The 17398-nt window shown below is 33.0% G+C and overlaps 3 protein-coding genes across 5 annotated transcripts in view; 2 read left to right on the plus strand and 1 right to left on the minus strand.

Annotated features, from left to right (window-relative positions):
- The window catches only part of LOC125819887 (probable rhamnogalacturonate lyase B), a 425441-nt gene that overhangs the window by 86325 nt on the left and 321718 nt on the right, over positions 1–17398 (minus strand). The window lies entirely within an intron of this gene.
- LOC125819893 (acetyl-CoA-benzylalcohol acetyltransferase-like) lies at positions 5184–7294 on the plus strand. Its single transcript, XM_049499299.1, has 3 exons — positions 5184–5522; positions 5774–6397; positions 6631–7294. The coding sequence occupies exons 1-3, from the start codon at positions 5228–5230 to the stop codon at positions 7074–7076; spliced, it is 1365 nt and encodes a 454-aa protein (XP_049355256.1). The 5' UTR covers positions 5184–5227; the 3' UTR covers positions 7077–7294.
- On the plus strand, positions 7792–11101 carry LOC125819896 (tubulin alpha-3 chain-like). The gene is made up of 4 exons (XM_049499302.1): positions 7792–8016; positions 9521–9755; positions 9833–10203; positions 10294–11101. Exons 1-4 carry the CDS (start codon positions 7924–7926, stop codon positions 10948–10950), a joined length of 1356 nt encoding a protein of 451 aa, XP_049355259.1. The 5' UTR covers positions 7792–7923; the 3' UTR covers positions 10951–11101.

Raw genomic sequence — 17398 nt, forward strand, 5'->3', positions numbered from 1 at the left:
TATTCATGAATTCTTCTTCCATATATGCATGCATACATGCAATACCATAAATTGTATATAAATCTATGTATCTCTCTTTTTGTAGTTTTAAATGAGAAGTTTTGACTGATTGCTGCCTACAATTTTGAAGGTTTTTTGTACTCTATCCATTTCAATTTTATGTTTTCAACTTTTTTTCTCAAATTTGTTAAAAAGAGAACGTCACTTTTTATATTTAGTAACTCTTTAAATTAAACATTTTATATTATGCATTTAACATCACAAGAGTGATATTTTGATACATTATGTTTGTTTAAAAAAAAAAAATACTTTCTTAAACATTGTGACTTCTCATACTAAAACACAAAAATAAAATGGTATAATAAATTTTGAGACTTTAATATATCCCGTAAGATATATTGTCAACTCTCATCAACATGTGACCTAAAACAATTTTTTGTATGACATTTCACCACTATACATGACTAGAAGCTTCTCCAAAAATTATGTTCAGCGAATTCAACAACTTGTAAATATATATACATAAAACATTTTACCTTGCATGTTTACATTGTGTCATTACGTGTATATCTCCGCTACTGAATAGACTTTAAAAAAATTATTATTTTTTAAGGATGCTTTAATGAATGTGCAGGAAATTACGAAAAAATGGGATTGAACAATGGGGCATTGAGCAATGGTCTAGCAAAGATAGAGACACAAAAGTTGAAACAAGAGATATGTAATGATGACAGTGCAGTGCCAGTGAAAGCTCATACATTGGACGAATTGCATTCATTACAAGTGAAGAAATCAAATCCTAACACTCCAATCATAGACCTTCAACAGACTGTCTTTGGATCTGAAGCGGACAAAAATAAGCAACAGCTTGAATCCATTAGGTAATTTTTCTTCGAGTCAACGATTTATTGAAAACAATTTGTTTTTACCTCAGCCCTGCTTTTAACTGATCGGTCAAATGTGTAACCTGTCGGTTTTCAACAGTGCATCATTGGCATCATTGACAAGGGAGACAGGGCCAAAGGTAGTTAAAGGAGACCCTGCTAAGCAGGCAGAGACACCCAAAGTGGTTCATGCCTCTCATCAACATCAACACACTCCAACATTGAGCAATATTACTGATAGTGCTCTCAAGTTTACTCACATCCTCTACAATCTCTCTCCTGCTGGTAATTGATTAATTAATTCCCTCTTTGTAAATGCTAGAATTGTGTCACTATCTCGTTTAAAAGTTAAAGATGTACTTATATTTACTTTAGACATAATACATAAATGTGTCATTTAACTTGACTTCAGCTGACACATATGTCCTCTAACTTTTTGGACGTACACAAGTAAACACTTAAACTGGTGTAAAATTAAACAAATAAATACATTCGTCTTATGTAGCGTCTGACATGGAAATTATGTGTCCTACGTGGCATCATATGCGTATTTGACCATCTTCTTTTTGTAGAGCTGTATGAGCAAGCAATCCAGAATGAGAAAGGCTCGTTCATTACTTCAAGTGGTGCTTTGGCCACACTTTCTGGTGCCAAAACAGGGCGCTCCCCAAGGGACAAGCGTGTTGTTAAGGATGACACCACATCAGAGGAACTTTGGTGGGGAAAGTAAGTTCATCTTTCATTTTATCGCATGTATATTCAAACTTTATTATCCTGACTAACAAATTAGGTAAGCGCTCCCCAAAGGCGGAGTTACCACTTAATATTAAACAAAGTGTATTTTATAAAAAGGAGGTTCTGAATTCATAAACTTTAAATTCTAGATGCTCCTCTCTTGTCTGAATTTGAAACCTCTTAATAAAGATTTGTGGCTTATTTCCTACTAGGGTTGTTTTATTTCTATAGTTTATTTTATGAGTAGTAGGGATTTTCTAACTTCATCTTGTGTTATGATTTTTTAAAGAGGATCACCCAATATTGAGATGGACGAAAAGACTTTCTTAATCAACAGAGAAAGAGCCGTTGATTATCTTTGCTCATTGGAGAAGGTACAATATAATTTACATGATTGCTATGTTGCTCGGATTCTTTTAAAATGTCGTCAGGGGCATGTCGTAACCTACAAAAGCAGTACATTTTTCGAGGAACCGACATGGGTTTGACAACATTTTTGGAAAGTTTGAGCAGCATGTCATGGTTGTATACTAGATTAATTTTTGCAACTTACTACTGTCAATAAGTTAAAGAATTTTTATATAAATATTTCAGGTTTACGTTAACGATCAGTTTCTCAACTGGGATCCAATGAATAAACTCAAAGTTCGAATTGTATCTGCCAGAGCCTATCACTCCTTGTTCATGCACAACATGTAAGCACCTGATCATCACGACTATAAATTGGATTTAATATATATATATACTGACAGTGAATATAACAAATAATTGTGTGGTTGTGACAGGTGTATCCGACCTACTCCTGAAGAGCTAGAGAACTTTGCTACTCCGGATTTCACGATATACAATGCTGGGAAATTCCCCTGTAATCGCTACACTCACTATATGACTTCTTCAACTAGCATTGACATTAATCTTGCTAGGAAAGAAATGGTCATCCTTGGCACACAGTATGCAGGGGAAATGAAAAAAGGTCTCTTTAGTTTAATGCATTATCTAATGCCTAAACGCCAAATCCTCTCTTTACACTCCGGCTGCAATATGGGAAAAGACGGAGATGTAGCCCTCTTCTTCGGATTATCAGGTATAGATTTGACTATATAGTATAAAGATGGAGTGTATTTTCTTGTGTAATATCTAACTTTGTTACTAATGTTTCTCCTTGTGGACGTGTTTATTTAGGAACCGGGAAGACTACATTGTCTACAGATCATAATAGGTACCTAATTGGAGATGATGAACATTGTTGGAGTGATCACGGTGTTTCGAACATTGAGGGTGGTTGTTATGCTAAATGCATTGATCTGTCAAGGGAGAAAGAGCCTGATATTTGGAACGCCATCAAGTTTGGCACTGGTATTTTTCTGATTCCCACTTGGTAGATTGCAAGTGTCAGCCAGTGGTTTGGGACTGAAGCGTAGTTGTTGTTGTTGTTGTAAGATGTTTCAATGTTTTCGTGCAGTGTTGGAAAATGTGGTTTTTGAAGAACACATTCGAGAGGTGGACTACACGGATAAGTCTGTAACAGGTAAATATATAGCTACAAATACATTCAATCCTATGAAAAATTATAGAAAATGTTGGTGTATACTAATGTCATTGATTTGGTTTGGCTTCAGAGAATACCAGGGCAGCATATCCAATTGAATACATCCCAAATGCTAAAATACCATGTGTTGGTCCTCATCCGAAAAATGTCATCCTTCTTGCTTGTGATGCTTTCGGTGTGCTTCCTCCAGTCAGCAAATTGAACTTGGCACAGACAATGTACCACTTTATTAGTGGCTACACAGCTTTGGTACACATCTTTCGAAATCTAGTGCTTCAAAAATTACATATAGGGTATGGTCCGTTACTTCTCTCTTAAACAAATGGTATCCCAGTGTACGAAGCATCCCACATTCACACAGGGTCCAGGGAAGGTCCGACCCCCAAGGGTGTGATGTAGACAGTCTACTCTGATGCAAGACCTTTATTGTTGCTTTATAGCTTCCTTTTTCCCTTAAACATTATCACACCTAATTAACACTTCAATAACAGGAGTAGTAAGGATGAACTTGAAAAAAAAGATTGATAAATGCTTTTTGGTTCATAAAACGACTAATATTTGGGGTCAGATGAAGTAAGAAGTTAAGATTAATGCTTCGATAATTCAAACAGGTGGCAGGAACAGAGGATGGTATTAAAGAGCCAACAGCAACATTTTCAGCATGTTTTGGTGCAGCATTTATAATGTTTCATCCAACAAAATATGCAGCAATGTTAGCTGAGAAAATGCAGAAACAAGGAGCTACTGGATGGCTCGTCAACACCGGATGGTCAGGTGGAAGGTACAATTTATAAGTACTAAACACAACATATATTAAAATTCATAGTTGTGTAAAAAATTATAAATATTTAGCTAATTAACTTTCTTGATTACAAACAGCTATGGATCAGGTAGCCGTATTAAGTTAGCACACACTAGGAAAATCATTGATGCGATCCACTCAGGAGAACTTTTGAATGCAAATTACACAAAAACTCAAGTGTTCGGGCTGGAAATCCCAAATGAAATTAAGGGAGTTCCTTCAGAGATTCTTGATCCAGTGAACACTGTAAGTTAACATGTAACTCTGCTTATATACGCTGACAGTGTAAATATATCTATTCGTACGTACATTTTAACATGTTATAGCACGTCACATGTCATACGCTTGTTTAGTAAATTGAAGTTAGTTAACTCTTTAACTAATTGCTAAATTCTTGAAATATTTTTGTTCCAGTGGCCAAACAAGGATGCCTATAAGGAAACTCTATTGAAGCTAGGAGGATTGTTTAGGAAGAACTTTGAAGTGTTCACAAACCACAAGATTGGAACTGATAGCAATCTGACTGAGGAGATAATGGCTGCAGGTCCCAATTTTTGAGATTGAAGAACTAGTTTAGTTGCTATAGCGAAATGCTGCTATAGAGTCCGTTCCAGAAAAGACAGTCATTACAATGATATATTGTTGTGGAGAATGACTGTTGCATAAAAGTCTGACGGTACTTAAGAGCTTATAGTATATTATGTACCTAGTAAGGTCGTAGGGTCAAGGAATCTTATTTTCCAAATAAATTTTATTATCGATTTCATATTTTCTTTTGAAAAATAAGATTTACATATTTAGTAAATTTTTATGAACCCTGTATGAGGTTTGTTACTGGGCAATCTATTTGTGGTAGTTTCTCTTGAGAGTTGACTGGTGGTTGATTTATAGCTTGTTAATTCCTTGGAGTACGAGTAGAGTTACACTTATACATGTTGTAGGTCAACTTAAGAAATATTTTTATATTTGTGTCAGATCAAAGTAACGAGTAAAGATCGAACAATTTTAGATAATTTTGTACTTGTATTGCAAACTCGGTCATTCTTTTTTTGAAAATTGGAGTGACAAAATCACATGAGAGTTCATACTTCCCTGGGGGTTGGAAGTGTTGGCTAACAAAAATGTTTTATACTTCCCTGGCAGTTGGAAGTTTGACTTTCCAGTAAACTAACATAATATCAAGAAGTACAAATTTTTGATAAATTCCAAATGTTTCAAGCTAAAAATTTAACCAAATCAAACACTAGATTATACACTATGAGCCAAATTACAACACAAAATTTGAATGGTACTTGTATTCAAATTGAAATCTTGAATGAAAAACTTATAAAACCATCGTTACCAACTCCAAATCATCTCAATTCCTACAAGTTATCATTTTTTGATCAAATTGCTCCTAATTTTGCTGTGCCCCTTCTTTACTTCTACCCTCCAGTTCCACCAGAAAACTCCCACCTACAACGCGTCGAAGAAGTTCATAAACAACTACAAAACTCACTGTCTGAAGTTCTAACCAAGTTCTATCCACTTGCTGGAAGGTTGTCTGAAGATGGTAATGTAACATTAAATTTTCAATCACTACATGAAAAATGATTTTTAGCAGCAATTAATTAACAACAATAGCTTAATTGCAGCTAAATATGTATTTTTAGCAGCAATTAGCACTCTTTGTATGTCTTAAAGCCTTTAGTGACATTGGATCTAATGACACTTAACTAATGTCGGTAAAGACTTTAGCACTCTTTATTAATGTGAATATTTATTGCCGCTAAAAGTTGTTTTTGTTGTGGTGAATGTCTATAGGTACTTCCATTGAATGTCATGACCAAGGGGTTATTTACTTGGAAGCAAAGGTGAATTGCCAATTGAATGAATTTCTAGACAAAGCATACAAAGATAGTGACCTTGTCAAAATCTTTGTACCACCTATAAGAATTAGGCTAGCTGAATTGCCAAATAGACCAATGATGGCAATTCAGGCCACCATGTTCGAACATGGTGGCCTAGCGCTAGCCGTGCAAATAGTCCACACATCATGTGATGGATTCTCTGGCTGTGCTATCACCGATGAGTGGGCTAAGATTAGTCGAATGGAGAAAGGGAATGTGAGAAATTTACAATTTCGTTCGGATTTAGAGGAAGTATTTCCACCTAGGGATAATATTTTCGAGATGATTAAAAAAGGTAGGCCTAGAGGATATGAAATGAAAATTGCTACCAGAATTTTCATGTTTGATGAAATTGCAATATCTAAGTTGAAGGAAAATGTGAACAAGTTTATGAGTTATTCATCAAGAGTTGAAGTTGTGACTGCACTTATTTGGAGAAGCCTAATGCGTGTTGTGAGGTTGAGGCAGGGTCACAATAGGCCATCCATGCTACAATTTGCCATAAATTTAAGAGGAAGAGGATCTCCAAAAGTAGTAGGTATGCAAAACATATAATTATTCCTTCTGTTTCAATTTACATGACACACTTTTCTTTTTAGTTTGTCATAAAAAAAAAAACTTAATTTTAAATTATTTATTTTACTCTTAATGAACTCATCTCTAGTCAACCATCACATAACTTTGTTTATTTTTGTATTCAACACAAATTTCATGTCTTAATGTCGTTGTTCGCTTTATCTACCTAAATTGCTACTCCCTTTTTGAGTGCAGGGGAAGATCAAAACTTTTTTGGAAACTTCTACCTTGACATTCCAATCAAATATGTGTCATCTCATAGCAATCAAGATCCAGAATTACATGAAATTGTAACCTTAATTAGGAATGCAAAGAACAAAGTTGTATCAGAAATTGCAAATGCTTCAAGTGAAGAGATTTTCTCAATATTAATTGAGTCATTGAATCAAATAAGAGAAGGGTATAATGATGATGAAATTGACCTTTATCCAACTTCAAGTTTGTGTAAATTTCCACTAAATGAGTCTGATTTTGGATGGGCTAAACCAATTTGGGTGAGCAGAGTAAATGTGCCATTCCAAATGTTCTTCTTGATGGACTCAAAAAATGGAATTGAAGCTAGAGTTTGCTTGAATGAAGATGATATGATTAAGTTGGAAAGAGATGTTGATATTGTGGAGTTTAGTTATGCGCCAAAGTAGTGATGGGATTGGAGGTTCATGTCCTTTGGACAACTTGAGTAATGTGAGAATGACTATTGAGCTCTGCAATGATAGAACTTCGTGAATCGAGCATATTCTACTATGTTTTGTGATCGTTTTTCCTCTTATGAAATTTCATGTGTTTCAATCTTCTTGTGGCTTAATTGACTTGTTTTTATTTCATCCGTCTTGTTATTTAATGGACTTATTGTGTTGTAGACTTCTAGTTTTTTCATTGTTTAACTTTATTTACTGATAATTTAAAGTTATTAATAACATATCGTTAAAAGATGTCTTGCAAGTAATTGCGCACAAAAATGTGAGACTAGTACATTCAAATTTTGAATATTTTCTTAAACAAAAAGTATGACCAAACATAATTACAACTCTAATTTCAAAAAAAATTCATGACCAAACGCCTACTAAAACGTAACAAATGGCAAATTATCATTACGAGACATTGAATATGGTTCAATAATAATGTCTTAGCTGGCGTTAATTATAACCCTTCATTTTTTTCTACATTTAATATATAAACGTGTTATTTAACTGATATACACGTAGAACACACGTACTACTTGTTCAATTTTTTTCTATTTCAAATGATAAACCACGGTTAACTAACCATGGTTTATCTTACTTCAGTTTTTTTTTCTTATTTCTCCGGCCCCTAGATTTTTTCGAGACCCAATTCTGCTAGTCATATATAAACTGAGAGAAACTGCTCTCAGTTTATGCAGATACCTAGATCTGAAATTTTCAGGAAGGCGTCTTCATAAACGCCGTTTCCACTTTTCATTCTTTCTTCCAGATCTGAATTTGGATTTCATCGGAAAAAACTGCGAAAATGAGAGAATGCATCTCAATCCACATCGGACAGGCCGGAATTCAGGTCGGAAATGCATGCTGGGAGCTTTATTGCCTTGAACATGGCATTCAGGTACATGATTTTTCATTTTTTTCTTCTTCTTCAGATAAGCACATTGCTGTTAAGAAGCTTGACGTCGTTGTGTATGTTATAGATCTGTTTGAATTTGTTAGTTTGAATGTGTTTGTTTTTGTGTAGATCTAGTTGATTCTGAATAGAAAGTGTGTTGTTATCTTATAGATCTATTTGAATCTAGAAGTTTGTCTAATTTAGCGATTGGTTAATGATTTTTTATTAGATTTTGAAGACTTCTCTTCAAAAAATTGTTTGGCTATGAAATTTGAGCAGGTTTTGAAAATTGATCTTCAAATATTTTCAATTAAAATACATGTCCAAACACAACATTAGAAACTCATTGTATTTTTTCAAGTTTCAACTGTTAGGCAACAATGGAATGATCACAATAATAACATTTTTAGTTATTTAGCAAAGTAATTGTATTAAAATTAGATAAATATGGCTATAATATTTTGAATATTCATAGATAATACTCGAGTTGTGTACTGTCCTAAATGTTTCCAAAGATTAACTAGTTTCTCTGGGAATCAACAAAGTTTAATTAATACTAATACTAGCAAGTTTTTTTTATGGCCAATGCCTTTGATGGGTGTTTGTGTAGTTTCCCTTTTTCTTTTTGTTTGGGTAACCATTAAATAAATGATAGATGCACATTGTCATATAAGATCTACTGGCAGAGATCTGAATTTACTGAATAGATCAGAATTGAAGTTATATTTTTTCTTTTAGATCCACTTGATCATGAAGTTGTGTGTGCGTGCATGCAAAATAATGTGGACTAATGATAAGGTAATGATGAGTCAATCATTGGGAGGGGATGATATCTTGGGAATTACATATACGTTACATAACCTATGTGTTCTATTCTATAATATAATTTATCAACTCTCTCAATGATTGGCTCATCATTGACAGTCATTGGCTATCCCTTATCATTAGTCCTCATATTGTTTTGTATGCGTTCTACCATATAATCCACGAATTCTCACCACCATTCAAGTTGAATAGTGAACTGAATGTATAAAATCCATGCTACCCTAACAGTTTTTGGCACAACTCCTTCAACTAATAGCTCATTCCTTCACCTTATGATCTTTCTTCTAATTTTATATCAACCTCTTTCATATTGTTAAAAGATCCTCAATAATAAGGTTGTAGGAGGTAAAAAAAGATAATTGGTTCTAGGGGAATGTGTACCCTTCAAAATTTGAAAGCCCTTTATTGCACTTCATTTCCAAATATGATGTATGTTGTGTATGTTATGTTATGATGTTGAACACATGTTCTTGTGCTGGAATGTTAACCATTGCACTACAAGCATTTGGGGAATTTTGTCTTTCATTTCTTCTAAAGCCTGATCCTGAAGGCAATCTGTTGACTGGAATTCTGTTCTCCATTATTGCTTTGGTGTTTGTGTACAATCCTTTTTCTTTTCGTTTTTCAAGAACCAGTTATTATCCTGCATTGCTGAATATTTTACTTTTCATCTCTCCCATAGCCTGATGGCCAGATGCTGACTGACAAGACTGTTGGAGGAGGTGATGATGCATTTAACACCTTCTTCAGTGAAACTGGGGCTGGAAAGCATGTTCCTCGTGCTGTTTTTGTAGATCTTGAGCCTACTGTCATTGATGAAGTCAGGACAGGAACATACAGACAGCTCTTTCACCCCGAGCAACTCATTAGTGGCAAAGAAGATGCAGCCAACAACTTTGCCCGTGGCCATTATACAAGTATATATATTACTCTGCATTTGTTACTCTTTCAGCTCAATTGTGTGCTGATGGTCATCTTTGTATCTTTTGTGCAGTTGGGAAAGAAATAGTTGATCTTTGTTTGGACCGCATTAGGAAGCTTTCAGATAACTGTACTGGCCTTCAAGGTTTCCTGGTTTTTAATGCTGTTGGTGGTGGCACTGGTTCTGGTCTTGGATCACTTTTACTGGAGCGTCTCTCAGTTGACTATGGCAAGAAATCAAAACTTGGATTCACAATTTATCCCTCACCACACGTCTCAACATCTGTTGTGGAGCCTTACAACAGTGTGCTTTCAACTCACTCCCTGCTTGAGCACACTGATGTTGCAATTCTTCTTGACAATGAGGCCATTTATGACATTTGCAAGCGCTCACTGGACATTGAGCGCCCCACATACACCAACCTTAACCGCCTTATTTCACAGGTAATTTAGTAGCATATCATTCTGAACTGTGTCTTACATACTACAATACTTCTTGAACCGCAGATAGTAATTTCTGTGCTTCTTACGCAGGTGATTTCTTCTCTGACTACATCTTTGAGGTTCGATGGAGCCCTGAATGTTGACGTGAATGAGTTCCAGACAAATCTTGTACCCTATCCCAGAATCCATTTTATGCTTTCTTCCTATGCTCCAGTCATTTCAGCTGAGAAGGCTTACCACGAGCAGCTCTCAGTTGCAGAGATCACAAACAGCGCATTTGAACCCTCTTCTATGATGGTTAAGTGTGACCCTCGCCATGGCAAGTACATGGCCTGCTGCCTCATGTTTCGTGGTGATGTTGTGCCAAAGGATGTCAACGCTGCTGTGGCCACCATCAAGACCAAGCGCACTATCCAATTTGTCGACTGGTGTCCTACTGGTTTCAAGTGTGGTATCAACTACCAACCACCTTCTGTGGTTCCTGGAGGCGACCTTGCCAAGGTGCAAAGAGCTGTGTGCATGATCTCTAACTCAACTAGTGTTGCAGAGGTCTTCTCTCGCATTGATCACAAGTTTGATCTGATGTATGCCAAGCGTGCTTTTGTGCACTGGTACGTTGGTGAGGGTATGGAGGAAGGTGAGTTCAGTGAAGCCCGTGAGGACCTTGCTGCTCTTGAAAAGGATTACGAGGAGGTTGGTGCTGAATTGGAAGATGAAGATGGCGGCGATGAAGGAGACGAGTACTGATTGAATACATTGTGGTGTGTGATGTGTTTGTCTTGGTTGTTTGTTATTTGATGGATTTCTGTTGCACTCCTAGCAATGAATATTACTTCTTGTGGTCTTCTAAACTGAATTGTGCTGTTATGGAAATCAAAATATGTTTGTTTGACTGTTACTTTTTATCTCTGCATTCTGTAAATATATGCGTTGAAAATGAGAGTGATTTTATTAACATAGAGTCTGATGATAGCGTATATTATGCTTAAGGTCTCTCGAGTCTGCGTATAATAGGGCAAATCCATCTGAATGTACTCTAATTAGAGCCGTCAATATAGGCTAGGCCCGTTGGGCTGGCCTGGCCTAACCCGGGATTTGATAGGGCTGGGCTACAATTTTTGGAGCTCATTTAAGAAAAAGGCTTTTTAGCCCGGCCTGAATAAGCCTGCCGATTTGTGGGGCTTGAGAAATATGGATAGGGCCGGCCCGTGGGCCAAATAAAATTAATTGAAAAATAAAAAATAAAATAGAGTATTAAAAATAACAAGAGTCTAAACTCAAAATCAGTTTAAAGTTTGAAATATTACAATTTAAATACAAATTATGTTTATAAAATACATATTATGTAAAATAAAAATTACCTAAAATTTCTAGGAATCACTACATAGGCCGTAGCCTATGGAATATTGTCATAATTTTTTGCGTTTTATTATGACATTAGAAAACAATTTGGTTTATATTTTTATTTAGCTATCTATGTTTTTACTTGAAATCAAACTTAATAAATATCATAATGATAATTTTATTTGTGGATTTGATTAACAAGTAGTAACACTAACACCATGTAATATTATCTTGTCGATATTTATGATAATATTTTTAAATTATAATTTAATTTAAAAAATATATTTTTACGTAAAGAGGGTTGGCCCGGCAAGCCCATAGCCCACGTACTTGTGGGCTGAGCCGATCATTTTCTGGCCCACACCAAAAATGGGCTAGCCCGGCCTGACCCGTCAAATTTCAAAGCCTGTATGGGCAAGCCCGGATGGGGTGGGCCAGCCCATATTGACAGCTCTAACTCTAATTATGCTTCGAGTCCAACATACGTTAAATCACATTATTAATATACTATGCTTCGATTAAGTTAAAAATTGAAGGTGGAAGTAAGTATTAATTAATAAATCACGATTAATTTATATTTGTGTATGGGTGTGAATTACGATGACCTCCTTTTCATTTATGTGATTGTATTTGAACTAAGAGGCTAGTATAGTACTTCATATTATAAATAACCACTTTTCATAGTCTAGAGTGTGGCCTAGTAGTTAAAGAAGTGGTTGAGAACTCTAAAGTCCCAGGTTCAAAACTCCAAACATTACGGTTATAATTTTTTGGGAAAACTACAGGATTAGACCCATTAGGCAAAGTATTTAGCCAAATTGAATCCAACCCAAATTATTTACCTGACTGCCCCCTTGTTCTATACGCTGAACCATTGCTTTTTTATTCTTGATATCATCGGAGTCTCTACATACTCTGATGGTATCAAACAATAATATAATTGAGCAGTCTTTTCACAGACACTGCAGGTTCCTCCTTGATGTCATCAAAATATATATATACTCTGTTGGTTGGGAACTAGTTATCCCAGGATTAATTATCCTGGGGTTAGTTATCCCACTCTATATATGGGATAACTTAGTTATCCCAAACATGTCAACCAAACTAGACACCAAACTTTTATCCTAAGACTATTTTTTTTCTCCCAGGACTATATATTTTTATCCCTCACAACAAACGATGATATCACATAGTAACTAAGTGTTTTCACTGAAGCACTATTTCTTCTTCTTTGATACCATTAGAGTTTATATATTTTGATGCTATCAAGCAGAAAACACGCATTAATAATTAAAAACGTGGAGTATGAAAGTAATGGATAGTCGCTTGTAAATAGTTTTTCTTTTTTGGGTACAAGTGTTCTTTTCTCTAATTTTTTTTTTAATTATATACAATTGTCTTTCTTGGGAAGCGTGTCACTTAATTATTAGTCCGAAGTTAGTGAATATCTAGGTAGTCCATATAATAAGTTTAGTTCAGTCTCATATGATATTTGACTAAACCTAACATATATATATATACTTACTAATTAATGGAAATATATTCATGTTACAATATCACAAAGTGGTGACGTATTACTTAATTAGAACAAATTATTGATTGAGAAGGAACTAAATTAGTTATATTAGAAGTGAATGGTCAAAGAGAAAGTACTAATCACTTTTGTTTTTTTCTTTAAAAAATGATTATTTTAGTTTTGGGAGACATCATCTTTGACAAAATTGAGTAATTTCCCTAGATAGTCACCCATGTTTGGGAAATTACCTAGTAATATCACTTATGTTTGTTTTAGGACTACAATATCATCCAACTTTACATATTTTCCTCAAAATATACTTGACACAAAAAAACATCATCTCTCTCCTAATGGGATGCCATGTCACATTATTCCTTTTTTATTATTAACAATTTTTTAAATTTTATTTAGACAACCCATATATTATACCCAGTAAAAAAAAAATACATAGCGCCAAAATTGTGAACCCTAGTTCTAGGGGATTCAGAGGCAAATCCATTTTTTTTAAAAATATATTGCTAAAATTATTTGGATTAAGATAATTAATTATTTTTGTATTAACCTAATTGAGACTTTATAAGTATCCGACTATAAATGGTACGTGTATAAAAACAAACTACCTAATACAAATTATATATATTTTATTTTTGTCTTCACCTATATGGAATTTTTTTTACTAATATCTGTTACAATTATCCATGTTTACGTCCAGATCAGATTAATTAAAATATACTTTATGCCACAAAAACATAAAACACACATAGACACACTTTATTCTCAATCACATATCCGAATCATAATTTTATTTTATTTTTCAAAATATTAAACTTAAAAATTTAATAATTTATATATATTTAATGAATTTTAATTATAAAATTGAAATTTGAATCAAAATTATTAAGTTTGATCGAATTCGTAATCAAAGTCTTAGCTCCGTCCATGCTCCCACGTAGAGCTACAATGATTTTCTCCTCCCCTGTATAGACCTTTTCCTTTTAATTTTCAATGATATATATATATATATATTTATATTTATTTATTTATTTATTTATTTATTTTCTCTTTTAATTTCGGTAAAGAAATTTAAATCTCGAAAGTCAGATGAATTATTTTTTAACTGAAGTTTTTATATATGTCTACTGAAAATTCTAAATTATTAATTCACGACACTAATAGACAATTATTCATATTTGGATTTGCCTCCAAATCCCCCAGAACTAGGGTAGAAAATTTTGGCGCTATGTAATTTTTTTTTTTACTTAGTATCATCTATGGGTTGTCTAAATAAATTTTAAAAAATTATTAATAATAAAAAAAGAATAATGTGACATGGCATCCCATTAGGAGAGTTGATGTTTTTTTTGTGTCAAGTATATTTTGAGGAAAATATGTAAAGTTGGGTGATATTGTAGTCCTAAAACAAACATAAGTGATATTAGTAGGTAATTTCCCAAACATGGGTGACTATCTAGGGAAATTACTCGACAAAATTGTATGTGAAAACATAGGAGTCGTTAATTTATATGCAGCATCTCGTGTGCATTGTAATAATAGTCTGATAAGGACAAACATTCTTTTAAATTTTTACAATCTCCATATTAATTATTGCTCGTTTTATCTCATGATAAGTGTTGCTTTATTAAAAAAATTATTTCAGAATAATTATCATTTTAATAATTGATTTCCACTATACCCTTGTAATCCTTGCATTCTTTTTTTCTATGGACTTGATAAACCTCTTAAGGAGCAATAAATAGAAATTTTATCATATTATTCTTTGAATATTATAAATTCAACGTTGATATGCATTGGGAAATGACTATACTTAAATTAGGAATTGATCGAGTGATAAATTATCTTTTAATTTTTCAACCGAACAACTAAAGTGGAGGGAGAGAATAGTTTGAACCAATTATCTTTAATAAGGACAATAAATAAAATGGTTCGAATGAAATACTCGTACTAATTACTAAAGATCATTCGATTTGTAGAGATTTATTTATAACATAATATTATGAATGATCCTTGTATTTAAATACTCCTCACATATTTAAGATAACAAATCTAAATGTCATTTTGATATATTACATATATTTTTTAGTTTGACATCATACTATATATAAAAATCTTCATTATTTTTTTTAATTTTAGGCCGAGTTGAAATTAAAATGGGAAGGAATAGTTTTACTTTTGTGACCTACTATTATAGTACCATTTATTTTTCAAAAAAGGGGTAGGGGTTGAGAAAATAGAGGAGAAATTTCTGGAGAAAAAGATAGTGACGTGCACATTGAAAAATAATTCATTAAACAAAGTGGTTGTCACATTTTCTCATAACAGAAACAATGGCACGAATTAGTCGAAAAGGGTTCGATATGTATAAATAATATAATTTTTTGTTGAAAGCTGTTAAGATGAACCTCCAACCCTAAGCTGGCTCCGCCTTTGATTCGGTATCTATGCAAAAAAATGTTATTTTAAAATTATTATATATAATCTAGATAAATAGTATATGAAGTGGGGGTGTGGGGTGGTGGGGATGGGGACTATAAGTGGTGGAGCCAGGATTTTATATAAGAGGGTTCAAAATTTGAAGAAATAGACACATCAATTAGTCGAAGGGGGTTCGACATCTACTATATCTACCTTAAAAGTTATTCTAATCATGTACAAATAATATAATTTTCCGCAGAACGTGGTTCAGATGAACTCCCTAACTATAAGGTTGTTCTGCCCACTGGCTATGGAGTGAGGGTGAAGATAAGGTATGTTGAGCAGTGGGGACTGGGGAAGACACAACTAATATAAAATGTCACTTATAAAACTTGTTTTCTCTATTTTTCTAGAACAAGTATCTTTGGAAAACGTTAACTAACCGAATATGAGAAAATTTACCTATATATACCGAACACATCCCTAAATCTTTGTTAGTTTTGACTTTGACGGGTTAAATAGCTCGAGGATCAGACACCTATTAGTTATAAAACTTAATTATAATTATATCAATCTACTGATTTTTCAAAAAGTTATTATTATATGAATTAATTAGTACTGTACAAAATTGACTAAACCCCACCAATGGTATAAAATCTTTGTAATTATAGCTAGTTTATATAGAAAAAATATGCTTATATAAAACAATAATATCGAATGCAACAATTGTCTAATATCAACATTAAGAATAAATGAAAAGGGTATCCAAAGTCCCTTCACTAATTGATAGAATAAGAATATTTGGTTGACAAAAAGAAGAATTATTGTTTATCTAGAATTGATATAATTAGAAGGAAAATACCACAAGGTTACGTAACTCACATGATTTTCGTGTATTTGATCGAATTTAATAATTTAATTTGATTAAATTTATATTTATCTGAAGAAATTTATTTAATATATAAAAAATTTGAAATTTAAAGTTTGATAATTTTAAAAAATTAGAATTACAAACATGTAAACTTCAAATCTTAAATTCGAATATATTCGATTATATCTTTATCAATTGACCCAAAAGCATGAGAATGACTAGTTAGCTGATTAACTATCTCCATGTTTTCCTTGTTTGGCAAATTGCTATTAAAAGTTCCCTTTTTAGGTTTCCATCTCAAATCTCATATCAGATACTTTATTTTGGGGTTCGATTAATTTAAATTTGTATTAAAAAATTTCTTTTTTTTAAAGATAAAGTGCTCCCTATTAAAGAAAACTTCATATACAGGACTCGAACATGAAACTTCTAATTTAGAATGAAAGAGCGCTTACCATTCGATCACAATATCCGACTTTGCAATTAAAAGTTCTCAATGAATGATCAATACACTCGTTTCATTTTCAGTGGTTAGGACCAAATGCAATACTTTAGCAAATTGTGGGGGGCATCTTTGTTTGGATTTATCAATATAATAATAATAATTTTAAAAAAATATTATTATTATATACCACCCTGAAAACAACATGAAATAACTACCATCCACTTGGATATATAGATCTTCACTTATTCATCTCAAATCAAAATTATGCAAAATAAAAATAATTAAACATATCATGTATATTTTTGAAAAAACTAAACAATTCTTGATATATTAATTTTTTGGATATGAATATATACACGTTGATAATGTAAAAATAAAATTAAAACAAAGTTATTTATTAAATAGATGTTCCAAAACAACAACCAATGAAAATTATTGGTTAGAAAATTATGCATCCCCTTTATTATAAAAAATATATATAAAAACTTCGAGGATGAAAAATCAATGCCTAACATACTTGACCTAAAAATATTATAACACACCACGCAAATTTCATACTAGTAGGTAAAAATATCTCAAATGTTAG

The sequence above is a fragment of the Solanum verrucosum genome, unplaced genomic scaffold (assembly GCF_900185275.1).
Source record: "Solanum verrucosum unplaced genomic scaffold, falcon-dt-bn FXZP01000229.1, whole genome shotgun sequence".
Classification (NCBI taxonomy): Eukaryota; Viridiplantae; Streptophyta; class Magnoliopsida; order Solanales; family Solanaceae; genus Solanum; species Solanum verrucosum.

Coding starts and splice junctions, on each gene's coding strand:
- LOC125819893 (XM_049499299.1), top strand. CDS start 5,228: ATGAGCCAAATTACAACACAAAATTTGAATGGTACTTGTATTCAAATT. Junction 5,523..5,773: donor TGGAAGGTTGTCTGAAGATG/GTAATGTAACAT, acceptor GAATGTCTATAG/GTACTTCCATTGAATGTCAT. Junction 6,398..6,630: donor AGGATCTCCAAAAGTAGTAG/GTATGCAAAACA, acceptor TTTTGAGTGCAG/GGGAAGATCAAAACTTTTTT.
- LOC125819896 (XM_049499302.1), top strand. CDS start 7,924: ATGAGAGAATGCATCTCAATCCACATCGGACAGGCCGGAATTCAGGTC. Junction 9,756..9,832: donor TGCCCGTGGCCATTATACAA/GTATATATATTA, acceptor TCTTTTGTGCAG/TTGGGAAAGAAATAGTTGAT. Junction 10,204..10,293: donor TTAACCGCCTTATTTCACAG/GTAATTTAGTAG, acceptor CTTCTTACGCAG/GTGATTTCTTCTCTGACTAC.